The sequence below is a fragment of the Rhinolophus sinicus genome, linkage group LG06, assembly GCF_036562045.2.
Source record: "Rhinolophus sinicus isolate RSC01 linkage group LG06, ASM3656204v1, whole genome shotgun sequence".
Lineage (NCBI taxonomy): Eukaryota > Metazoa > Chordata > Mammalia > Chiroptera > Rhinolophidae > Rhinolophus > Rhinolophus sinicus.
In genome coordinates this window covers 9,950,162-9,974,957 of record NC_133756.1, presented here as the reverse complement: position 1 = coordinate 9,974,957, position 24,796 = coordinate 9,950,162, and the positions used below count along the sequence as shown (strand labels likewise).

The 24,796-nt window shown below is 54.8% G+C and overlaps 1 protein-coding gene across 2 annotated transcripts in view; it reads left to right on the top strand.

The window, feature by feature from the left end:
- STK40 (serine/threonine kinase 40) overlaps positions 1-23,168 on the top strand; it is a 38,632-nt gene extending 15,464 nt beyond the window's left edge. For both annotated transcript variants that reach the window (XM_074334403.1, XM_074334405.1), the window contains 10 exons: positions 3,939-4,058; positions 5,736-5,821; positions 6,194-6,337; positions 8,462-8,689; positions 9,482-9,534; positions 14,662-14,777; positions 18,516-18,660; positions 18,772-18,891; positions 19,323-19,407; positions 20,873-23,168. In XM_074334403.1, coding sequence (XP_074190504.1) covers positions 3,947-4,058; positions 5,736-5,821; positions 6,194-6,337; positions 8,462-8,689; positions 9,482-9,534; positions 14,662-14,777; positions 18,516-18,660; positions 18,772-18,891; positions 19,323-19,407; positions 20,873-21,091 — 1,308 coding nt within the window. In that variant the 5' untranslated portion in view covers positions 3,939-3,946 and the 3' untranslated portion in view covers positions 21,092-23,168. The remainder of the gene's footprint in view (positions 1-3,938; positions 4,059-5,735; positions 5,822-6,193; positions 6,338-8,461; positions 8,690-9,481; positions 9,535-14,661; positions 14,778-18,515; positions 18,661-18,771; positions 18,892-19,322; positions 19,408-20,872) is intronic.
- The last annotated feature ends 1,628 nt before the right edge of the window (positions 23,169-24,796 follow it).

The window sequence follows — 24,796 nt, the reverse complement described above, 5'->3', positions numbered from 1 at the left end:
GTGCAGCCTGTAGGAGGCAGGGCTTCCAGGCTGGGTTCTCTTTCAGTGCCTCCCTCCTGGCCTCCACCCCTCACCCCTACTGTTGCCTCACTAAGCTTCCTGTTGAACCCAGATTCTAAGGGAACCATCGCTGACTTGGGATAGCACACAGAATAGTTGAGAGATTTAAAGCTCCGGATTTAAATCCTAAACCAGGATTGCTGAGTTCCTGGGGAGCTGAGCACTGGGCCCAGGAAACACCAGCAAATGGCTGCCTCTTAGGCAGGCTGGGCCAGGGGCCTTCACCCCAGCCTGAGGACCAGTATCTCTGGAGGGGCCTGGCCCTAAGTCCTTCTCAGACCAGGGTAGCTAGAGCTTCCACAGCATCGATCTTACTGTAAAGCCAGGATCTCTCTAAGTGGCCTCACCTATGGGCGCATTTGTGGACCATTTGCAGGTGTGTCTCTGGAGGGGGACACATGAGGAGGATTTGAAAGTGGGGCACATCCTTCCTGTGCTTCAGCAGGGGAGCAGGGAACAGGAGGGTCCGTCCCCAGGGGTCTTTGCTCCCCTCACTAGTGAGCCTGCAGCAGCGACTTCTGCTTTTCCGGGCCTGCCTCCTCGTCCTGCTTCCTTTGCTTCCACCAGCTCTGGGTGGCATGAAGGAATATTCAGGAAGGCAAGCAGCCTTGCTACCACTCCCCCTACCAGCAGCATCTTTTCCCTCTCCCTGCCCGTCTGCTCCCGTCCTTCTGTCTGCCTACATTTTGGAGCAGTTCCCGTGCCATTTGCTCGAGCTGCATCTTGAGTGGGGTGGGCGGGGTCAGGGTGAGCCCACTCACTGTGCTGCAGCTGCTCCCAGCAAACTGTTGTCTAGACCACGCGTGTGTGTGGGCACCTGGGCTGTGTCTGCACAGATACGATGAGGCCTCCTCAGTGGTCTCCAGGGAAGGAGGGCCAGAATGGCATGGAGCCAGCCGACCTGATAAAAACCATCACCAACTGTGGGAAGGCGTCCAGCCCCATTCATAGAGTGTCTGCTGGGCCGGGCTCTGGGGGTGCACTGGGGTTTTGGTTTTTTATTGTGGAATTTTTAGTCTAGTGGTGAGGGAAGGATATTAAGGATATAAACACACAAACAGTAAATAGATAATCACAAAAATACGGAAATTGCTGTGGATGAAAATTACAGGATACCGAGTAAGCCTAACTGGGACCCACTGGTGCTGAGGACGCCAAGGAAGGCTTCTCTGAGGACGTGATATTTCAATTGAGAAGAATGCACAGAAGTTAGCCAGACACATTAGTGCCCAGCTTTTTAAGATTTTTCTAGAAACAATTTTATTCTTCCCTGCTTTTGTGTGAATGACTTTGAATCTGCTTATGGCATGAGCTTCTTTCGCAGAAGTCATGGCTGAGCCTACCCATGGCTTCGGCTCCATCTGGGGGCTGCATGGGCCTAGTTCCTCTCCGAGTGAAGTCATGGATCTGCTCCTCAGAGGCCTGACCATTCATCCTGGGGCTTGATGGGAGGCAAGCCTGGTGGCTCGGACTAGAAGTACATCTTGTCTTCTCCTAATTTCCAGTTCACTGCGTGGAGTCTCCTGGGGCTTATAATAAAGGCCAGAATGGAAACCGTGGAGATTAACCTAACGAGTGCATACGCACCTGTTCTCAGAGTAGGGGCCAGCCTTCCAGGAATGACAGCAAAAACAAACTAAACGAAAAGAGAACTATTTAATTACATAAACATTTAACCTTTTTTTTTTTATTTGAAAAAGTTAAAAGATTAAGGAAAACCACATTCTATGTCAGTTATAGCCTTAATATAAAAGAGTTTCTAAAAATCAGTAAGACCGACACATACAAAGTAGTGAAACATGGAAAAAGAATATGAACTGGAAATTCATAAAAAACTAATACATACAGCCAGTAAGGATGTGAAACAAGTTCAATCTCGCAAATAACTAAGGAATTATGAATTTAAGCAATGATGTACTTTTCATTGCCCATCAATTTGGCAGTCTTTAAAATTAAGGGCATATTCCTGGTGCAGGTCCTGGGACCTACTCACCCACACCTCTGCTGGGGTCTAAATTGGCCCAGCCTCCCTGAGAGCAGCCTGGCAGTGTGTGTCAAACACCTTTAAAAATGACGCTGCAATTCCACTTCTTGGAATTTACCCTAAGGAAGAGAGATGAGTATGCCCAGGCATATGCACGTCATTGTTAATAAAAATACTAAAAGATGGAAAGAATCTAGATTTCCATGAATAGGGGTGTGGCCCAGTAAATCATGATATATTCTTACCAAGGAGACTGTAACTATTTCCAGTGATGCTACAGAATATTGTCATACAGGGATGGTAGTGGTGCTTTGTTTGTTTCTTTTTAAGGCTTTGAGGTATACTTCATATGCCATAAAATTCACCCTCATAGTTTATTTTAGGTGGGAGAAAAGGAAGCTTACAAAATGGTATCACAGAGTGGTCCAAGTATTTGTAATAATGAAAAGTATAAGCACACACACATACAAACACACAGACAAGAAAGTCAGCTTGAATGTTACAAGTGATCACATCTGGGTGGTGAGACAGGAGCACCTATTTTCTTGTTTTTGCATATCTGTGGTTTCTAATGCTTCCACAGGGAATGCCAGTTACTTTTGTATGAAGAAAAAAAACTAGAAGTTTAGGGCTCAGTGTTCCCCAGCCCTCTGTGGAAGGGTCAAGTTTTCACTCCTCATGTGGCCATCAGGTCCCCTAGATCTGGTCCTTACCCCTTCTCTGGGTCACCTCTCTCCACTCCATTTCATACTATGCACTCCAGCAACACAAACTGCTTGAAGTTGGCTGCTTAGGTGCCATTTCTTACCTCCGTACATTTGCTCACCCAGGTCCTTCTGCCTGGAACGGCCTGGCCCCCTTGCCTGGCCCATTCCAGTATCACCTCCTCAGGGAAGTTTCCCCTGAACCCCCTCCCCCATGCAGGGCCAGGACGTCCCCTCAGGATGGGCAGCCAGCCTTCCCTGAGCATTCCTGTGACTGTCTGCCCTCATCTCCGTACACCTGTCCCCCCACCCACCTCCAGGACACGGCATTCCCGAGAGCTGGAAGGAGTGACTCTGTTTTTAAAAATCCATGTCTAGAGGTTAATGTCTCCTAGAATCTGGCTCCTGTGTCCACCTTTTGTTTTAACCCTGGAGGAGATAGAGAGTACCAGGTGAATCCTGAGTGCTCGCGACCCCCCCTGGTGTCCTTTAACTGGCTCCTAAATGCACAGTGTATATTTTTCTTAAAAGTAATTAAAGAAATTTTTGAAAATAGGGAAAGGGAAGAGAAAACAAGTTAATAACCCCCCCTGACAACTTCGGGGTGTTCTTCCATCTGAGAGGACCTGAGAGTCGAGAGTTGTAGAGAGGAGACGCTCAGGCAGCCACCCTCACACTTCACGGGCATAAGAATCCCCTGGGCCTCATGTACATCGTGCCAGTTCCTGGGGCCCACACCCCAGAGATCAGATCTTTGAGGGTAGAGTGGGACCCAGAAATCACCTCAGGCCACTTGGCTATGGGTATGTGGAGGAAAGGCCTCACTTCGGGAACAGTCACTTCCAGGCCGGCTCTCTCCTACTTCTGTGGTGGCCCCTCAGGGACCCCACATCTCCACAAAGTGTCATCCTCTCTGCATTTGACCACTTTGTGGCAAGCTGCCCACCTCTGTAGCCATTACATGCTGCTACATCCACCTTGAGTTCCTAACTAATCCCAAGTAAAGGAGCCATGGCTCTTTGTCACCAGGAACCTTCAGTGCTCCTCTGGGAGGGGGAGGTGGCAGTGGCAGCGGGAACAGCAGCAGCAGCTGTGTGACGCATCCCCAAACCCGAGACTTGGAGTCTGGGTTAGCGTAAGGAAACTCACTGACTTGCTCAGTGAGAAGGGCTCTTTTCTGTCTTATCTAGAGCTGAGAATGAAGCGGAGAGCATCAGACAGAGGAGCTGGGGAAACGTCGGCCAGGGCAAAGGCTCTAGGAAGTGGGATTTCCGGAAATAATGCGAAGAGAGCTGGACCATTCATCCTGGGTAAGCCTCTGATTGCCGGGGGTGTGCGGGTGTGGGGGTCAGGGGCCAGGCGCACTGGTGGGCACAGTCTGACCTGCGAACATGCAGAATGAAGTGTCATACCCACCCGTGCGGGGTCCTGACCAATCCTCGGCCTGGCCCAGCTTCGTCACTTTAACTGCAGTCTGTTTATGCCTGTGGAAGGTCCAGAGCCTTAGGTCGTTCTGTACCAAAAGCTGTCATTTTTGTTGTAGCCACATCAGCCTTGGGTCAGTCTTAGCTAAGAGCTAGACTATCTCTTCCCTCCAGGGAGTCCTATGATGTCACCATGGGAAGCTGCATTGGAATCCAAGGGCCATCATCCAAGGCACTTCTTGGACCATTCTTGGAGGGCACAATTAATTTCACAAAGCATTTGGTATAGCCCCCTGACACTTCTTCTAGAAGTGTCCCAGAAACCCTGTCGAATTGGGTGTTCCCACCGGTCCCGAGGAGCAGCAGCGCCTTTCTGAGTGATGCTAGAGGCCCAGCAAGTCCAGATGGCTTAGGCTCGGGGTTGCAGGTGGGGTGGGCTCTGAGGGCCGACTGTCCTCGCAGCCAGAGACGGTGTGTGAGCTTTGCTAGGGGCCAGCATCTTGTGCTAACGGGCACAGGATCATTCCAACTCCAGTCATTCAGCAAGTAGTTCCGGTGCCACCTCCGGGCCAGGCCTGTGCTTCACTAGGGATGCAGCCGTGCATGAGCCAGACCAGTTCCTGCCCTCACAGAATGTAGCATTCTAGCTGCAAAGAGAAACAGTAAACATTGCACAAGGTCATCGCTGGGGGCAGTAAGTGCCTTGAAGGAAGTAAACAAGATGTTGTGAGAGAGAGTAAGACGGGCCTAGAGACAGGAAGGTTCTGTATGAGGAAGTGCCATTTGCGCTGACACCCAAGGACAAGAAGAAGCCAGCCATGTGAAAAGCAGGGGAAAGTGTTCTAGACAGAAGGAACCGCAAGTGCAAAAGCCCAGAGGCAGGAAAGGGCTTACTGTCTTAGGCATTAAGAAGCCAGTGTAGCTGGAGTGTGGTGAGGCGGGTGGGGAAGCATCATCAGTTAGAAAGATGGACAGGAACCAAATCATGCAAGACTTTGGAGACCAAAAAAGGGGTTTCAATTGCATAGTAAGTTGATCACTGTTAAAGATTTTTAGCAGTGCAGTGACAGTACTCGATTTATGCTCTGAAAGCTCAGGCAGGGCACTGTCACAAGACCACTAGCAACATACATCTCCAGAAATACAGAAGTTCCCAAAAGCCAACACTTGGACCGGGCCAGGTGGCATATCAGACTGCCAGGGGAACCTGTTAGAGCTCTAGTTTCCTGGTTCTCACCCTGGACTTGCTGATTCAGAGGGGCCAGCTGAGAGCTCCTTTTTTAACACATGCTCCTCAGAGATTCCAGCCTGACCCACTGTTGGAAATCCCCGTTTTTGAGAAATGTGTCTATAAAAGCCAGGTGTACCTCAGGCAGATGCAAACAAACCCTCCGTTTTTGGAGGGGAGCCCATGAGAACTCTCCACCAGGAGTCTTTGGGGGTGAGTTCAGTGGATGTGAACTGTGGTGCCCCCCTAAAGAGAAGAGCTAGCCAAAAGACCACGTGATGCCATGGTGCCAGGATAGCGCTGCTGAGCAGTAAGCCAGCCACTCTCTGCCATAGGTCCCCGTCTGGGTAACTCACCGGTGCCAAGCATTGTGCAGTGTTTGGCGAGGAAAGATGGCACAGATGACTTCTATCAGCTGAAGGTAAGTGAGGCACGGAGGTGGGGGGGTGGGTGGGGGCTGGGGACCCAGGGGCAGTGCTGCCAGCCCAGCTCTTCCCGCTCTCCACTGTCGCACCTACATCACTTGTGAGCGAGAGTGGCACCATTTCTTCCTAAGAAGCATCAAGTTCACGTAGCCTCGCTCTGAACAACTGATTTAAAGAGCTTTGTGCATAAATTACGTTCCCGTCACATTAAGAAAAACTTTCATATGTGCATGTGTGAGTGTGTCTGTGGGTGTTGCATGGTAGACGTTAACCCCCTGCTTTTCCTGTTCTGGTCATTCTGATTTGTAAAGTAAGGTTTTTTTGGGTTATTATTTATTTTTTGTTTATGTATGTGTGCCTTCCTAAAGATCCTTACCCTTGAAGAGAGGGGGGACCAAGGAATTGAAAGCCAAGAGGAGAGGCAAGGCAAGATGCTGTTACACACCGAGTACTCTCTGCTGTCCCTCCTCCACACACAGGACGGTGTGGTCCACCACCATGGGCTCTTCCAGGTGAGTGGCTGCCTCCTCCCCCAGACCCTTCACCTCAGGCTGTACTTGCTGGGTCCACACCTGTACTTTGAGCAGTGGGCAGCTCACCCATGAGACCCCCTGGCATCCCTGCGTGCTGGGTGCGTTGGGACTTCCTGGGCTGGGTGGACTGGAGGTCAGGCTGGGCCGGGCCAGCTGCTACAGTGCTCTGCTGTGATGACCACAGCCTAACAAGAATGCACAGTTTGCATCTTACAGCCTTTCTTTGAAGAGCCGCTTTTCTGAGAAAAGAGGAAAGCAGGAAGTCATTTAAAGACACACGGGCTCTTTCTACTGTGCTGTCAGGAATTAGCCAGGCCAGGGTGGAAGGAAGGACAATGAGGAAGCATGGGCACTTGGGGCCAGTTGTTTTGGTACCAACAGTCCTTGTGTCTGCCCAGGCATCTCAGTTTGCTCAGCAAGCGTCCCTGAGCCCCTGTGCTCTGATGTTCCAGGTCCCTTAGGAAAGTTACTAATTAGCAACTTGTACCCTGAAAAGAGCCCTCCTCAGGGCAGAACTGAAATTGTGTCTCCAGAAATGAAGAAGCAGGTTCAAAATGCCCAGGAGGCCTCCTGCTCAGGCCCCCAGCAGAGCCTGTGCAGGACTCTCAGCCAGATGTGCTGGCCAGGGCCCCCTCTTCAATTGACCTCTGTACTTGAAAAGCAGCATGGTGTCAAGGAGCCAGCAGTCCTGGATTTAGGTTGTGTGACCGCAGGCATGTCACTGCAGGTCCCTAAGCCCCAGATTCCTCATCTGTAAGCTGTGGATAGCGATCATGATGCCCACCTCGTAAGGTGGGTGAGGAGATGAACGAGAGTGTATAAAGCATCGAGCTGCCCTGGTTCACTCTCATGTTATTTCAGGCAGTAAAAACTTGTCAGCTTGATTCCTGAAATAAAATAAATAAAAATGCCTCCCACCCGCAAATATACATCACACCAAGGTCTTTATTCTAAGGTGTGCAATTAGAGACAACCCAAAGTATCATCAGACAACTCTGAAAATTAGAGTGTTTCCCTTAAATATGAAGTCAAACTGAGGGTGATGGCGGTTTCTCAGTACGTTGTTTCTGAGAGCTGCCAAAGCTGGGCCTCAGCTTGTGTAAGTTTAGAGAAGAGAACCTAGGTGAGTAGTGTTTCTAGCGTGATCTATATGCCAGACACTGCGGGGCCTCTGGGGAAGAGAGAATAAGAGGGGCGATATGCTCTGAAGGAGAAATGTGGGTATTCAGTTCCCCAGAGGAGACCGACCGTCAGCCTGCTGGGGATGACACCAAGGGCCTCCTCAAGCTGGTTCGATAAAGGTCCCCGTGTTGTACCTCTTTTTGTCTTACTTGAAATACCTTTTCAGCAAGGAAATGGGTCCAGAACTCCCAACGGCAGTGTTGGTAGCAGTGCCCACCTACTGAGCCCTGGCTGGGGCAGGACCAGCGCTCGGCCTGGGCTCTTATTCTCTCAGGAACCTGCAAGGGAGGGGTTGCTAGCTCCCATTCACAGATGATGAACCAGAGGCTTAGGTTGGGTGAACTGCCCCAGGTCCCACGACGAGGACAAGGTGGAACTGGGCCGAAACCCAGCTGTCAGGCGCCGGAGCTGTGCTCTTAGCCACTGCCACGTGGCTGCCCAGGAGTCCTGCTCCCGTGGAAAAGCAGTTATCTTGGACACACAGAACACTTCACTTCCACCATTTTGGATACTGGAAGGAAGTGTACAGTGGTCATTACTGTAATCCCTGGAGCGCCGGCGGGGAGGATGCAAGGGCCCTGGCTTTACTGCCTGGACACTGGCTCAGGGGGTCCGTTGGCTTTAAATGCCCAGCCCCTATCTGAACCCTTCGCATGAGGATCAGCGCATGAAGCCTGTACCCGAGCTGTTATACTTCAACCTCAGCCCCTGGCTGGGCCTGGCACTCACACACAGGAAGCCGGGCATGGCACTTGGCCCCACGGTCCGTGCTGCCCAGGCCTCAGGCCTCTTCCGCCCACACACATGCAGGCTTGCTCCAGGCTCTCTCGTTGTTGTGTTTGTCTGGCCCCAGAGAGTCCCCGAGCCCTGGCCCGGCCCTGCGAGGCCCACAGCGAGCCCCATGTGCCCCTTGCCTCCCAGGACCGCACGTGTGAAATGGTTGAGGACACAGAATCCAGCCGGATGGTTAGAAAGATGAAGAAACGCATCTGCCTCGTCCTCGACTGCCTCTGCGCCCACGACTTCAGCGACAAGACTGCCGACCTGATCAACCTGCAGCACTACGTCATCAAGGAGAAGAGGCTCAGCGAGCGCGAGACCGTGGTCATCTTCTACGACGTGGTGCGCGTGGTGGAAGCCCTGCACCAGGTCAGGCTCTGCCCTCTGCGTCCCCTCCTTCCCTGGCCTGGGAGCGTCCTGGGCCCCACATGCCTCAGAAAGCAGAAGCAGCTCTGGCCCACCCTCAGCCAGGTGTGCTTTGCAGCGGGAAGTGTCCCGAAGGAGAGTGGCCAGGTGATACGGACACAGTGCTGCAGACCTCAGCCCACGCTCCTGGGGGGGAGGGGGGCGCCCGGACAGCCAGCCGAGCAGAACCCAGCGCAGTGATTCCTTGTCAGTTGAGAGGCTAAAACTGAGTGTCCAGGCTTGAATGATGACTGCAATATCCACTGTGGGTGGCCAGAGCCCATCTCTGAGCTTTCCCTAGGACTGGGGTGTCAGGTACCCCAAAGTCCAGGTTAGGTGAGCCTCTTCCAGGCACACAGCTTCTGCAATCCGATCCTGCAGTCCTTGGTCACCAGAGACATGAGAGTTCATCTCTGACCCCAGATCCAGGCAGATGCTTCATTTTTTGTTTTTGTTTTTTTCCAATGGGATGTTTGATGGAGGTGGAAAAAGAACTGCTTTTGCCTATTGGCTGCTGCCCTGAGGGGACAAAGAGCTGGGAAACTGCCCTTGGTGAGGCAGATTGCCTGGGCTCACATATTCGTACACATGGCTGATGAGGCCTTAGAATGGTCCTGGTCTGTCTGTGGAGCCTAAGGAGACATGTCACAGAGCTTTTTCCTGCCTTCCTAAACACCCGGAGAGCCACATCTTACAGGCAGGGCCCGACACCACCCCTCACCTTCCCGGTACAAACCGTGTGCTGTTGTCTTCCAGAAAAACATTGTGCACAGAGACCTGAAGCTTGGGAACATGGTGCTCAACAAGAGGTAAGGTCCACTTCTGGTCTTGACGTTGGGACAGGCCCCATGCTGCAGCTGCCCCATGCCCTGCAGTGTCCCTGTGGGGAGTCGGACTCAGAACAGCCCACTGCTCCCAGGAACCCCGGTGGCTGGGGCTGGGATGCCTGCTTCTGTCTTTGCCACATGGGAATATGGTGCTTGCTAGGAAGGAAAGTCTTACAGGCCATAGACAGAGAGCTCTGGGAAGGATTTCAGAGATACCCCCAGTACATTGACGCCTAGTGAGTGCTCAGTAAATGACTATAAAAATATGGACAGATAGCTGAAGAAATGACAGAGGAGCAAAAGTGTCATAGGTCAGGTTCCCAGGAAGCACTCAAATGTGCATGTGGGAGGTTTACTGGGGAGAGCTCAGGGAGAAGGGGCAGGACTGGGCAGAGGGAGAAGCTGAGCTGTGTGCTGCCCTGATAGGGTCACAGCCTGGAAAGCTCAAGGGACGGGTGGCCTTTCAGATGTCCCAGATCCAGGCAAGAGGGCACATGGCTCTATATCCTCTCTGCAGTCAGCCACTGAACGTGGGCTGAGCCTGGGGTGGGACGTAGCTTTAGGCCAGGCAGTTTCCGTTGGTTAAAGGGACTTCCCAGACCAGGACACAGCTACGAGTGGTCAGCAGCCAACATGCCCAGCATGTGGTGCCTCAATCTTGGAGCCAGTGGCAGAGGGAGATCATGGGAGGCCCCAACCTCAAGCCATCACCCCACTCAGGCAGAGGGTCTGGGCCCGTTCCGAGTGACCTGCGGCAGCAGTAGAGGGATACCAACCATGCAGGAGCCTAGGGCTGACAGGAGGAGGGCCCGCTCTGTACACCACAGTCCAAGAAGCACAGCGCTGGGAAGGGCCCACCCCCTGTGCCCCCTCTCCCTGGGCCTCTCTCACCTTCTCCTCCCTCTCACCTCCAGGTGTTGAAGTGGGTTGGAGGGCTTGCAAATGGCAGGCAGCATAAATCTCAGCAGAAGTGCTGTGGTGGGTGATTTGTTTCATAATGTGGTCGCCCACCCAAAAGGGGCCACTGTCCCTATGAAGTGGCCATGGCCAAAGCCACAGCAGTTGCAGGAAAAGAAGCTGTAGGGAGAAGGGCCTCTGGGTAGGGGCGTGGGGGCACTTGCAGTCCCAGCCTGAGATGCCATGGGAGGATGCTCAGCCTGTCTCCCAGAGCTCCCCATGTGATGTGACGCCAACCAGAAAGCAGATACACTACACTGAAAGCCAGTGTGCAGAGGCGCCGAGGACCAACAAATTGACTCAGCCATCTGAGTAAAGCTGAGAAGATTTGCCATCCCGAGAAGTGAAGTGATGAAAACCTGACCCTTTTGTGCTCCACAGAAAGAGGGAAGAAAACGGAAATACTTAAACCCTTGAACCCTTGAGTAAGAGAGTTAGGGAAGCCGGAAAGAGCAGGACTTGGGGGTCAGATGCGGCTCACAGCCCAGCACTGCCTCTTAATTACCCTTGAGACCTGAGAGTTTGTTGGATTTTTTATTCATTGACCAATTCATTCATGTACTGAGAAGCTGCTATGGTACCCAGCACTTCTCTGAGCTTGCGTTTCCTTACCTGTCAGAGTGGAGGTGATTATACCTTCATGCCTCACAGGTTTTGGCCCCACGTCCGCGCACCCACCCCCTTGCTAGACCAGCCAAGGCTCGTACACTCGCTTCCCTCTGGAGATGAGGCCCGCTGTGTGCTGAGTGACTGATGAGGACTCCACGGTGGGGCCCAGCAGTGCTCCAGCCCCAGCTCTGCGTTTCACAAGGAGGGCAGGTGTCACAGAACACCGACCATCCCCACCCTGACGGCAGGTTGTCCGAGTCGGAGACGCAGCGCTGGCCCTCTGGCATGTTGGGTCAGTCACCATCCCACTCTGGACTTCATGCTCACTGTTCACAACGAGAGGGCGCGCATTTTTTGAGCACAGAAGTCCATGTGGCTGCAGAGCGCATGTCCTCTGCAATCTTCCGCAGAGCTTTTCATTGGCTTGGATAAGCATCCCGAGGGCTGATCCGAGAATGTGCCTTCAGGGCTCCTGCACTGTGGCCACCCCAGCGCTCCAGGCCTCTGTCACCGTGGTGGGTTTGCTTCCGCCTCTCACTTCTCCAGGCCCCCGAGCTTCTGGGAAGGTAGTCGAGGTCACACCTCTCTACAGTAACTCCGTGTAGCTGCAGCGGCTCGTGTGTGTGTCTGTACATGCGTATGCGTGCATATGTACATGTGTGTGTTTTCCTCGGGTTGCAGAGCACCAGTCCCTCATTCAGACCCTGCGTCTGGGCTGCACTCCTTTCATCGGATAATCCCCTTTTGTGTTGGAGCAGACAGAGGTTCTGGCCACCTCTCACTTGAGTCATGGATGTTCTGGAAGCGGGCAGGATGCCGTGGTACAGAGACACCCACCCTGAGCGCCAGGGCCCGCTCTTCGTGTATCTGCGGGCGCACCCCTCTTGCCTCGGGCCTCAGAGTTGAGGGTCGGCCTGGACGAGCGCCAGCTCCTTCCTGCCCGTCAGACCAGGCCCTCACTCCAGCTGGAGAGGCAGGCAGCCTAGCTGGCGGCCTTCACTAGTCCTCAGAGCAGAACAGAGTGCTCCCAGGGAAGGAAACAAGGAGAAGGTTTTGCAAGGCAGCTGCAGTGACAAGTTCACCCTGCTTTGGATAAAAGGCTAGGGTTGAAATCTGAAATCCCCTTTTGGGGTTATGTGAGGTTTGCTTTGGGTTCTTCTTCCTCCTTTCTTTTTGGGTAGGCAAGTTGCACACCAAGTTCCTAGAAAAGGAGAAAAACACTGTGGTAGCCCAAAGGGCCATAGCTAAAGAGTGACTCACTCAGAGCGGATCCTGCTGACACAGAGCTCCCTCCCTTCATCCCTCGCTGCCCTCACCCCCTCCTAGCAGGACGAGCCTGGGGGGTCTGGACTCCCAGGGATCTGTGCGCCACCCGGCCGACTTGGGCGGTGGTGGCCGGGCAGGGGAACGTCGCCAAGCTTCAGGAGGTCTTGGAGCTGACTGTGTGGTTTCCTGTGGGAGAGACTCCAGGGTCCTTGGAGGGCAGGGCAGGGCAGGCCAAGTGGGCCCTGCTGCCCAGCCCTGCAGAGTCTCAGCCCATTTTCCTCCGCCCACCCCATCCCCCTGCCCTGCCCCACACACAGAGGTTTGGCAGGTCCTGCCACAGAGTTGAGTGGAAAGGTTAGCCACACTGGCACATGCGCTCCATGGCCTGTGGTCACCATGTAGCACTTCTCTCCGGCTGCCTCAAAGATGGTGTCTTTCCCAGGCTCTCCTGTTCGTAGCCTCTGCCCACCACCTGAGGATGACACGCTAATCTGAGCTAGCAGCTAGTAATCAGTGACTAGGCCCTGGGACTAAGCTCTTACCTTGTTAAATCCTAACACAGTCCTGGGAGTTAGGTACTAATATTTCCCGTTTTACAGATAAGGAAATTAAGGTTTAACAAGAGGTTAAATAACATGCCCAAGATCACACAGCCAGGAAGTGGCAAAGCCAGGATTGGAACCTGGGAATGTGACTCCCAAGTCCACCAGACTCTCCTGAGTGGTCCTCCCCCAGTGTCTCGAGCCTCAGAGAACCCCTGCAAGACGCACTGCCAGCTGAAATGGCCATCTCTGAGCAGACGGAGGGAATGCAGTGCTTCTGCTCTGTGGGGACCTTGCGCATGAGAAGCCTGAGCAGCCCGCGTTCAGGACAGTGACACGCGCAGCTCGGAGCTGGAATAGTCCACTTCTTGATGCGCCCAGACCCTTGGCTGAGACCCTTGGCCTGCACTCTGGGGCTCCAGCTGCCCTAGGGGCCACCAGTCAGATTTCTGTGGCATCCAACAGGGCAGGCCTGTATGGAGAGGCGAGTCAACATTTCCATTTGGAATGCAGAGGACAGACTGGCCTTTGTTTTGCACCAAGCCCTATGCCAGCAGAATTCCCCGAGATAGCTGAAGGGCTCTGGGAGCCTCTTGGATGCAGCTTCTGGGGAATTCCACCCTCAGCCTCACATACTCCAGACTTCTGAGCTAACCCTCCTCTCCACCCTTGAGAGGTGACCTGAAGTCCCTTGTGTGACTTCCTTTCCTGCCATCCTCCCTGGCTTCTCTGCCAGCCGGCTGACACGGGAGCCGGGCAATGGCCCCTGCTCATCTGTGAGTAGAAAGGTACCCTTCCTCACTGACTTTCCTGGGCCTCTTGGAGGGGGCCCGCCCCCCCCCACCACACATACAGAGGTGTTATGTGAGGCATCCTCTCGGGGCCACTTCCTTTTGCTCACATTGAGCCTCCTAAACAGGATCAGAGCGCAAAGCTGCTCTCGGCCATGACTCTCACATGGGGCAATCTGTGGTTTTCTTGGTCAGGGCAGAGTCTGAAGAGTCAGCTTTGCTGGAAAGGAAGGGAAAGTTAGGGGCTGGGCACTATCCAGGGACCCAGTGGGCGCCCAACCACTGTCAGTCCAGAGGGCAGCTCTGGGGTCAGACCCAGCTTTGAATCCTACTCCACTGCTCACCAGCTGCGTGACCCTGAATAAGTCCCGACGTTCCTCTATACCTTTGTTGTATCATCTGTGAAATGGGGCAATGAGAGTCTCCCTCCTAGGCTGTTGTGAGGGGTGAAGGAAGACAGTCACATGAGGCACTGAAGCCATGGCCTGCACTTACTAAGTGCTCTGCACACATCAGCTTTCAGTACCGTCAGTGATACGCATTGGTAGTGATGAGGGCGATGACGAGAGGGATCGGCAAAAGGGGACAAAAGTGCCACCCAACGGTGGGCTCCAGAGCTCTGCCGGCCCTCCTTTTCCTCATGTGTAAACGAGGGACTTGAGCTCAGCCGGGGTGGCAGGTTCAGGGGAGCTCGTCTGAAACCCTCACCTGGTCAGCATGACTCAGGTCCCTGTCCAGACAGCTCAGCAGGTGGCAACCAGGGGTGACTGGCGAGTGTCGGCACCCAGCACACCCCACACAGCCGTGGGGAAGGAAGGCGGTGAGGGCCAGAGGAGCAGAAAGGATGGGTGCATGATTCCTCTGCTCCCTGGACAAGAGGTGAGGGCAGCAGGGGTCCGTCGGGACAGACACCAAGGTGTTCACTCTGTGCCTCCCCCTCCCAGGACGCATCGGATAACCATCACCAACTTCTGCCTCGGGAAGCATCTTGTGAGCGAGGGGGACCTGCTGAAGGACCAGAGAGGGAGTCCCGCCTACATCAGTCCAGACGTGCTCAGCGGTACGTGCGGTGTGCCAGGCAGCGGGTCTGAGCCATCCCATAGCCAGACGCTGCGGCCGTTCGTTCATTCAGCAAACTCTATCTGTGGGCTTCAGGGGTGGCGCAAGCCAGTACTGTCCCCTCAGGTACAAAACAGGTCTTACGGAGGATAAAGACCATACTTGACACACCAGTGCATATTTAATTACTCTCTGAGATTAGTGCTTGGGAGGAAAGATTTCTGTGAGTGTGACTATGGGGCACTTGCAGAACTTCCCCAAGGAAGTGACATTTGAGCTGAGCTCATAAGGACAAGCAGGACTACACTGGGGGGGTGATCAGGCAGAGGGTGCATAGCACATTTAAGGACCCAGCCAAAGGCCATGTGGCTGCTGCTCAGAAAGTGAGCCTGGTTCATGGCCAGAGGGTTGGGCAGCGGCCAGAACACACAAGGCCTGACTGAGGCCTCACTGGGAAATGTCGTCCTTTATTTCAAGTGCAAAAGGAAGCCATTGAACAAACAGGTCTTCACTGAGTGTGCCATGATGAGATTTACATTTTGAAGACATCACTTCCTTTGTATGTTCATTCGTTCCACTGGTATTTACCTACTGAGAGCCTACCAGGTACTAGGCTCTGTTCTAGACACTTTGGATCCAGCAGTAACAGGCAGACAACCATCCCTGTCTCTGTGGATCGTAAGCTGACACAGGTAACACACAAAATAAAGAAGTCAATTATGTAGTTATTAACTACCGATCATATTTCTAAGTACCAGGCACTATGCCAAGCACATAACATGCATTGTCTGTTTAAAATCACATAACTGCCCTCTGAGGTAAATACTAGAAGTTCCTCTTTTACAGATTAGAAGACCGAGGCTCGGAGAGATCAAATCTCTTGTCCAAAGTCATAGCTAATAGTAAACCCAGGGCTGCCTCCTGCCCAAGCCCAGATTCTTGTTTCAACATAAGTTTTCTTTCTTTTCCTGCTTATCCTTTACCAAGTTGGGGTCCCTCCGTCCTGATCCCTTCGGGGACCAAGGACTTATATCGGCTGCCATCCCTCCAACGCGGAGCTCTCAGGGTGGTCTCCAGGGTGTGTTATCACCAGCACACACAGATGGTCCCCTCCTTGCAGTAGCAGAACCAGCCCCTTCCCAGGGGAGCAGACGACTATAACTTGCCACCAGCATTTGTGGTGCCCTTGGAGACCTCCCCCAGCTGAGGCTTCTGCTGAAATGCCAGGCTTCTCCCAGGGCGACCCCTGTGCAGAGGGTAGTGGTGCCACTCTCCAGGCCTGGAGGTTTGGGTTGGAGTCACCGCAACCTCTACTGGAGGGATCTGGGTACCAGGGCTGCACCCCAACTCTCTGAGCACCCCTCCCAGCCCAACCTGGACACCCTCCATGAGAGTCCCCAAAGCATCCCTGCAGGTGACAGAAGTCAGGAGGATGAACCAGGTCTCCCTCAGCCCAGGTCTGAGGAATGCAGGCCTGGGGGTGGGCGGGCTGGCTCTGGTCAGGACTCGTCCTTAGCAACACGGGCGAAGGCGGCCTCCATGTGCAGTCACTGCCTGCTCTGCCCAGGGCCCCCTCTCTGATTCTTCCAGACTCATGCAGTCTTGCAGGATGAAACAAAGGAACCCACTGCACCAGAAAGAGACCTAGACTGGGAGACCAGACCCCCAGGCTCTCATTCTGGCCTTGTTAATTAACCAGCTATGTGACTTGACCTTCAACCCCATTCTCTGAGCCTCAGCCTCATGGAAGCAGCCCTGCCTCCCCACATTGGTAGGAGGATGAAGTGAAATGTTTAAGTACAGGTCCTGCATGTGGGTTCTGATCCCACGTCTGCTGCTTCATTTCTTCTGTGTGCACAACCGTGGGCCTCGGGTGTGCAGCTGTGAAAAGGCAGTCGCGGCCTTTTTCTTAATAGTCTGGTTAATAACTGTGACCTTGGAAAAGTTACTGACCTCTCAGAGCCTCAATTTTCTCATCTATAAAGCTGGCATAATAATGGCCCCCACTTCATTAGGTCCCTGTGGGATTAAGTAAGGCCTTAACCTAGTGTCTGGCTCAGTAAACATTAGCTGGCGTTATCATTACAAAAAGGAAAACTTGAAGTTCAGTGTTCCCTCAGAAGCCACAGCTCAGGGAAACGTTTAGAGCTCCTCTGAGAGCTTGTCTGCTGGAGGGAGCCATTCATCCCCCTCCACGTCAGAGCACAGGTTCTGGTCCTTCCGTGGAGGCTGGCTGAGGCTGGCAGTGGCCCCTCCCTGCTTGGCCCTGAGGTGCCATCTCGGACATCTTGGGGGGACCACTTTCCAGATGGTACAGGAGCCGTACAGAGCTGAGAGCAATGGCCCTTTGGACTCTGTGTTGGTTACCCCACTTGGTGGAGCAGTATCTGGGAGAAAAGGTCAACTACACAGGGTCCCCCAAGCTGCTTTTTGGCATTGGGGGTTGGAAAGGGCAAAGGCCATGCAGCCTCGGGGAAGCTGAGCCAAAGCTCACTCCCCACAGCAGCCCTGTGAGCTTAGCATCTCATCCCATTTTAGAGATGAAGTGATAGGCTCGGTGAGGGAGGTCCGTGGTCCCTTCTGAAGGTGCAGGCCAACACTCCAACCCCGAAAGCTGCTTGACCTGCGGTGGGTCTGGTGAACCCGTCAGAACCAGTGTCCCCACCCAGGAAGCTTTGGGACCAGAGGAGGGATCGTAGTTGTCCAGGAGCTACCCAGTGCAGCAGCGTCTCTTCCACATGGAGAGCCAGCCAGGATACTAACCCGGAGACTGGGCAGGCAGGGCCTTTCGAAGCCTGGTGTGTTCTCATATTCTATGTGGGGAGCAGGCCAGGCAGCAGCTGGCACGGGGGAGGAGCTCTGCTGCTGAGGGGTGAATGGACGGGTTACCGTGAAAATGAGAAGAGCAGGGCTCTTGCAGTCAGCTCTGTGACCCTGGACAAGTTATATCTCGGGCCTCATTTTACTCTTTGGGAAAAGAGAAAATACCTAATTCATAGAGCTGCAGTGGAGAGTTAATGAGATAAAAGTGTTTCTTCCAGTGCTGTCACAAAGTGGGTATTTGGTTAAATGTCCTCTCCCTTCTGTTTGAAAGATATGGGAAATACCACAGAGACATTACTAAACTGGATAGTCATTCATTTAGCAAATATGAGGGTCCATGCGCGGCACCGGGCTCAGCAGTGAGCAAAGCAGACAGGCTCCTGCATCTGAGAACTTACCTGCCAGTGGGGGAGATGGAGACTAAACAGACAGAGGGGATATTTACAGCCTGTGCTACGAGGGAATAGTGTGGGGGTGGGGGCTGACGTGGCCAGAGCGGGTTAGCTCTTTGTCCTACACTCACGTTGCCCACCTACTCTGTGAGCCTCTCTGCTGCGTGCTGGGGCTGTCAGAGCAGGCGCAGCACCCAGGAGCTCGCAGTCTGGCAGAACAGAGCTGGTTCTTTGAGGAGGAGATACACCACAGGTGGGCCTGTGTGATCCTTTCTCTCCTCGGGGGTCCCGCCGAGGTGGGGCTTCGTCCTGTGGAGTTGGGTCTCAGCCTGAGGAAAAGGGGAGGGATGAGCCGGTGTGGCTCGCTCTGGGAGGAAGGGGATCGGGGTGACCGGAAGTGAGGGTGGCAAGGTGGAGGGGGCCCCAGGGGAGGATTTCATGCAGGTAGCAGTGAGCTGCGGGTGTCCCAGGCCATGGTCTCTCCTGGCCCTGTGCTGAGTGTGCATGGATCTGTGTGCCCACAGGCCGGCCGTACCGGGGCAAGCCGAGCGACATGTGGGCTCTGGGTGTGGTGCTGTTCACCATGCTGTACGGCCAGTTCCCCTTCTATGACAGCATCCCACAGGAGCTCTTCCGGAAGATCAAGGCTGCTGAATACACCATCCCTGAGTGAGTCCTGCCTCCCTGGGGAGGGGAGGGATGCCCAGAGTCCTGGGTCTGAGACCCAGCACCAGCCCGCCCGCCTGAAGGCTTGCTCTCACCCCCTCCCTCTCCCATCAGGGATGGACGTGTTTCTGAGAACACCGTGTGTCTCATCCGGAAACTGTTGGTCCTCGACCCCCAGCAGCGCCTGGCTGCTGCCGACGTCCTGGAGGCCCTCAGTGCCATCATTGCGTCATGGTAAGTGGGCAGGCACAGGGCTGGGTTCTGCCTGCCCGTAGGCACTGCCCATCCTACCCGGAAAAGCAGCCTGAGCTTGGGCCTTTTCTCCGAGACGTCCAGGTTTCCCCACGGGAAAGATTGGGAGGGTGCCCGTAGCATGCAGGGTCAAGCACCTCCTACTTCTCAGCCAATGCCAACGATGGATAGGCATGATCTCACTGAGTGCTTACCACAGCCAGTAAGGTAGAAATTGTCCCCCATTATTGGATGAGAAAACTGAGGCTCGGAGAAGCAGAGTTGATCATGTCAGGAAAGGGTGGAGCTGGGACCAAGCCCAGGTCTGTTGACTCCAGCCAAGTCTTCAAGCAGTGGGGGCGGCCTTTCTGGGGAGCAGGGGCTGGGGGCTGCCTGCAGCCAGCCTGATGTGTCTACCCCCCCCCCCCCCGCAGGCAGTCCCTGTCATCTCTGAGCGGGCCTTTGCAAGTGGTCCCTGACATCGATGACCAAATGAGCAATGCAGACAGCTCCCAGGAGGTGAGTTGGGAAGGGCAGACAGGCCATTACCCAAGTCCTGAGGGACCAGCCTTCAGGGAGGGCAGGTGGGGCAGGGGCAAAGGTGGCAGCTCAGGGCAGGCGGCAGGGCCTTCTCGGCTTTGTCCCCAGCTCTTGAAGTGGGTAAAGGAGACCTAAGTCCTCCCCAGGGCTGCATGGGGCCTGCCTCGTGTCTGGCTCAGTCGGCGGTTCTATGGCCTGAGAGGCAGAGGGCCGTGGGGCAGCTGAGGGGGAGGCCCCATAGCAGCGAGGCCTCACGGTGGCCCCTCCTGGCCCTCTCTCAGCTTCCTCTTCCTACCCAACACTCTGCCATGTGTTGGCCCTTTAAACAGTCACTTTTCTCTGCCCCGCTGACTCACAGGTTTCTCTCTCAGCCTTCCTGCTTTTCATGTTTCAGATGATTCATTTTCTCCCAGTTTTCTCTCTTCCCCTGTTCTCTGCACTGGAGAAAGTGCTGGGCCCAGGGTGGGGCCAGAGACCTGGGCTCTAGGCAGCAGCTAGTGGGTGATCTTAGGGTGCCCCCTGGAGGGCGCAGGTTGGCCAAGCCCTTGGGAGGGTTGTTGTAAGGACCTTCCCTCTCTGGCCCACCCTGGAGTTGCACAGCAAGCGCTAGGCAGGTAGGACCAGGAGGCACCAGCCTGGGACCACAGCAGAGTCTTCTGGCCCTTGAGAGAGTTCCAGGCCCTACCCCCCAGCTCCCACCCCTCCCAGGACTGTTCAGCAGCTAAAAGTGATCACAAGCTCGCAAGGAATGCTCACCCCAGAACATCTCATTCAATCCTTGGGGCCTGTGTGCTTATTCTCATTTCACAAGAGGAAACAGGTTCAGAGAGGTCAAATAGTTTCCTCAGAGTCACACAGCTTGCAAGTATTGGAGCTGAGCCTTGAACCCAAGTCTGATTTCACAGCCCTGCTTTCTCAAACTTCTGCTGATTAGCCCAAGGACCTACACTTCAGTTTGTTACTGTCTGCCTGGGCCGCTCAAGGGGGCTCAGCATGGAGCAGACACAGGGTTGCCCAGTGCTGAGCATCCTGCCCCGGGCCTCTCTTTTCTTTTCATACTTGACCTGCACTGCACCCCCTAGGGGTCTCGAGAACCTCTGCCAGGGGAGATTACTGCCCCACTTCATGGGCAAGGAAGCAGGCTTCTGAGGTAGTGTAACCTCTTCCAGAGTCAGTGAGTTAGGAAGGAGGGATCGGGCTCAGCTAATAGGTCTGTGCTTCCGCTGGAGAGACACCCAAGGCAGCCAGCAGGGTGCCGTCCAGGTTGGTTGGAGGGCTTCAGGGACCCCCGATCTGGACCACCCAGCTAGGTCGGGCCCAAGGGTGTGGTGCCTGGGGAGGGGGTGCTGTCAAGCCAGGCCATCTGACACTCACTGCCCTGCTCTTCTCTCTCCATCTCGGCCCCTCTCTCTCTGTCTCTGTCCCTCTCCCTCTGGCCTCCCAGGCCAAGGTGACAGAAGAGTGCTCCCAGTATGAGTTTGAGAACTACATGCGGCAGCAGCTGCTGCTGGCTGAGGAGAAGAGCTCCATCCACGAGGCGCGGAGCTGGGTGCCCAAGCGGCAGCTGGGCGGTGCCCCACTGGTGCGCCGGCTGGGCCACGACGCACAGCCCATGAACCCCTTGGACGCAGCCATCCTGGCACAGCGCTGCCTGCGGAAATAGCAGCCTGAGGCCGGGCCACCAGCACCACCCGCCACCTCTTCCTGGCTCCCAGCCAACACGGGGCTGTGGGGCCAGGCCCTGGAGTGCTGAACTCTCTCCCAGGCGGCCACAGGGACCGGCAGGGACAGCCCAGGTCACACATGGGGTCAGCAGAGGTACCACGAAGCTACCTTTTGGAATGATTGCTTGATCGTTTGGTTTTTTAATCGGAGAAGCCTAGATACTAATCTGCTTTTAATCATGACGTTTTAATCTACCTCTGTCTCTTCACCATGCTGTCTCTGGACTGAGTGAGAGGGAGGAGAAGGGAGCCCACCCAGCCACCCTGCCCCGGGCAGCTGCTCCCCACAGTCCAAATAAGCTGAAAGTGCAGCTCGCTGCTGGCTCCCAAAATGAATGCCCACCCCACAGTCAGTTTGCCTTCCTCCTTTCTGACCCCAGGCCCCTCAGTCCGAGCTTTGGAAAACCTTCACCTCATCTTAAGCGGAATTCAAATATATTTATTTTTATACTGAAACCAACTTCTCTCCCCATCTCTAGGTGGCCCGGCCCGTGGCCACTCCCTGCCCCCAGCCTGGCTGGCCAGCAGGGAGTCCACAGCCCACAGATGGGCCCCTTCCTCGCCCCCAGGCTCAGAGGCCTCTTCTTGCCGGCCCCTCCCCCTCCAGCCTACCAGTCCCTCCTTTTTTCTGGTGATAGGAGGCCTTTCCCAGCTTGGTTCTTTCTCCCATCTCAGCAGCTTCTCTGAGGTGCTGTACACTCGCATTAACCCTGGTTTCCTTCTCCATCCCTCACCGCGGTACTGAGGTAACGCTGACATAGATGTGAAAGGGGTGCCTGGTGGTTGGGCTGGGGAGTGGTGCCCTGGGCTGGCCATGAACAGGTGGGCCCTGCTTGCATGCCCTCTCGCTCTCCACACCCCACTCTGTGTTCAGAGAATTGTTGGGGCATCTTGCCGCCTGCCCTTGCCTCTCCCAGCAGAGCCCGGCCGGGGGCTGCAGGGTTCGTGGGGAGAATTGTAGAGACTAGGGGCCCTGTCTGGCCTGAGAACAGCCCTGCTGCCCTTTTTGAGCCGAGATTTTGAAGTGGATGCCCGTCTTGCCAGAAATGCTGTTCTCACCAGAATGCCCTCCTCCTCACTCTCCCTTACTGGACTTAGCCCTGCCCAGTGCCATGCAAAGACCTTCCCCCGGCCTCCTCACCAGACCCCCTCGGAGAGGCCCAGGCCAAGTGTTTCCCTCCAGGCAGCCCTGGGCCCTCAGGCTGTTCCTGCCTGTCCTTGCTCCCCAGTGGGAAGGTGACCGAAGTCTGTGTGACCTTGTTTCCCAGTGTGAGCTGCCCTTTCCCCAAAAGCTGACTCACTGTGAGTGACTTGGGCAAGTTCCCAAACCTCCTTGTGCCTCAGTTTCCCCATCTGGAAAAAATGGGGCCACCTCTTGCCAGCAGTAGCAGGGCCGCCCAATGCCCCTTCCTCCCCATGCCCTCATCCCAGCACTTGGGCGCCTCGTGCCTCTGCCTCAGTGGGTCTGAGGGAGCCCGCCTGAGCCCAGCACTTCACACCCCTGAGCACCACGCTCTGCCTGTCAGCTGTGTGCATGGCAGCTGAGAGCTGGGTCTCGTGCTGTGGGGTCGGGGGACACCCTCTTTTCTATATTTATTTCAAAAAGAAGTCTCCTAAGGGAGTAGAAATACAGTCCAGCTGAGGGCTCCCAGCCCCTGTGACTGTCCTCCTGTGAGGGGCTCAGCTGGCCCCTTGCCCAGCAGCCTACCCAGACCCTCCGGGCCTGCTTGCCATGTGTGGTCTTTCTCCTCCTTTTCAAAGCAATATTCTCCAGGTCTGCAGAGTCCTGTCAGACAGAGGTCCCTTCCAAGGTTAACCCACGTGTCTGATTACATTTCTAGCAAAGGAAATGAGAGGAGGTTGGGTCTGCCCTCACTGGGTGTCACACGCTGAGAGAAGTCCAATTGTAAAGAAACAAAACAAAAAATCACAAAAAAGTTTGTATAAAGACATATTTTTGTACTACATGGGGACTCTTCCTGCATGTCAGCAATAAACTTCCTGATCTGGAGCCACTGTGGCTTGTATGTCTGCCGTTCTTGCCCCCGTCACCTGCCTCTCCATCTCTGCCACCAGCCTGGTCTCCCTCCCATCCAGGGAGGCAGGACAGAATTCCTGCAGCTCTTGGCTCTACCACCAGGTGCACTGTATAGGTGCCCCCCCACCTTCCGCCACCCCTCCACCCCCAGGCAGCCAGCCAGCCAGCCGCTTGCCGTTACTATCTCGAATGGAGGAGGGGACCAGAACTACCCAGCATTCTCCCAGACCAGCTGCTACAGGCAGAGTATGAATTCTCTTTCTCTGCCAAGCCCCCATCTGGGGTGGGGGAACCTAGCTAGACAGAGGGTCCCTGTGCCCACATGCCCATCCAGGGAAGCTGGGGTAACAAGGGTCAGGCCAGGTCCTTTCCTGAACCACCCGCTCCTTCCCTCCCCTCATAGGAAGCCAAGGGGCTTCCTTCCTTTCTTATTTCCTTCTTCCTTCCTTCGCCTAAGTTTAGACTTTGCAGATTGAGCATTCGCGCAATGAAGCTAGAGCTAGGTGGGCCCCTCCCCCAGCACACCACAGGGCCCAGGCAGCCCCACCTCTGTTTAGGAAGCCCCACACAGGCCCAGGTCACGGAAGGAGCAGAGATCCATGCAGGAGGAGCGCCTTCCCAGGCAAGTATCCACACAGCCAGAGGGAGTGGCCCTGCTCCAAGCTGTGAGATGGCCCTGGTGCTCTGCAAATACTTCAGGACAGGCCCCAGACCCCTCATCCCTACCTTCACCCCACATCCCACACCTACCCCATCTTCCTGGCCACTCCCGAGTTGATAGGAAGTTTGCCCACTTCATCTGGATCATACTTGATCTGGTGAGCTGTCCTGGAGGCAGCACCACAGGGGGCCCTCGCTCCCAGCCCAGCACGGCCACACTCCAGCTGCCACCCCTGGGCCTCATTTCCTTTTTCAACCTCCCTCCTGTCCCCCTACTTGATTAGCCTCTGTTCTGTGCACAGGTGTCTCCTAGGCACCTCTACGTGTTGGGCTTATATTCAGAAATACTTGACAGCAAGCTGCCTGCGAGCAAGGACTCTGCTGTGCTCGCTCTTGTATCCTCAGCACCTAGAGCTGGCACACAGCTCGCAGGGCAGAGCTGTTGTTGACTGAGCTAAACTTCTTAGGTCGCTCTCTACCTGTTTTTATTGTGCACCTTGGAAGTGAAGGAAGGAGAAAGTACCCGACAGGTGGGTGTGATCAATAGCCTGCTATGCTCCTGAGCTGTCAGATAAGAACTAAGAAGTTTCCATCAGTTGTGGCCACCACCTTTATCTCCAGTATCCTCAGGGAAGCAGTTTCAGACAGAAGCCAGATAAGGTGTGAAGCTACGTAAAGTGGGAAAGGACGTAAGGAAATGGAGTCGTTCTTGGTGGCTGAGTTGTTCAGGCTGTGATTTCTTGTCTTCCTCCGTCCCACACCCCATGTCCACTCCACTGCTAATGCTTTTGACCACTTCGCACACAGCTTCTATCCCTGTGACCACCCTGTCTGAGCCCCCTTCTCTTGTTTCCGGGCCTCCCTGCTCCGTCTCCCCCCCACGACAGCCCTGCCACAGCAGCACAAGTGAGCCTTTCAGAAGTCCGATTCTGTCCCTCTCCTCCTT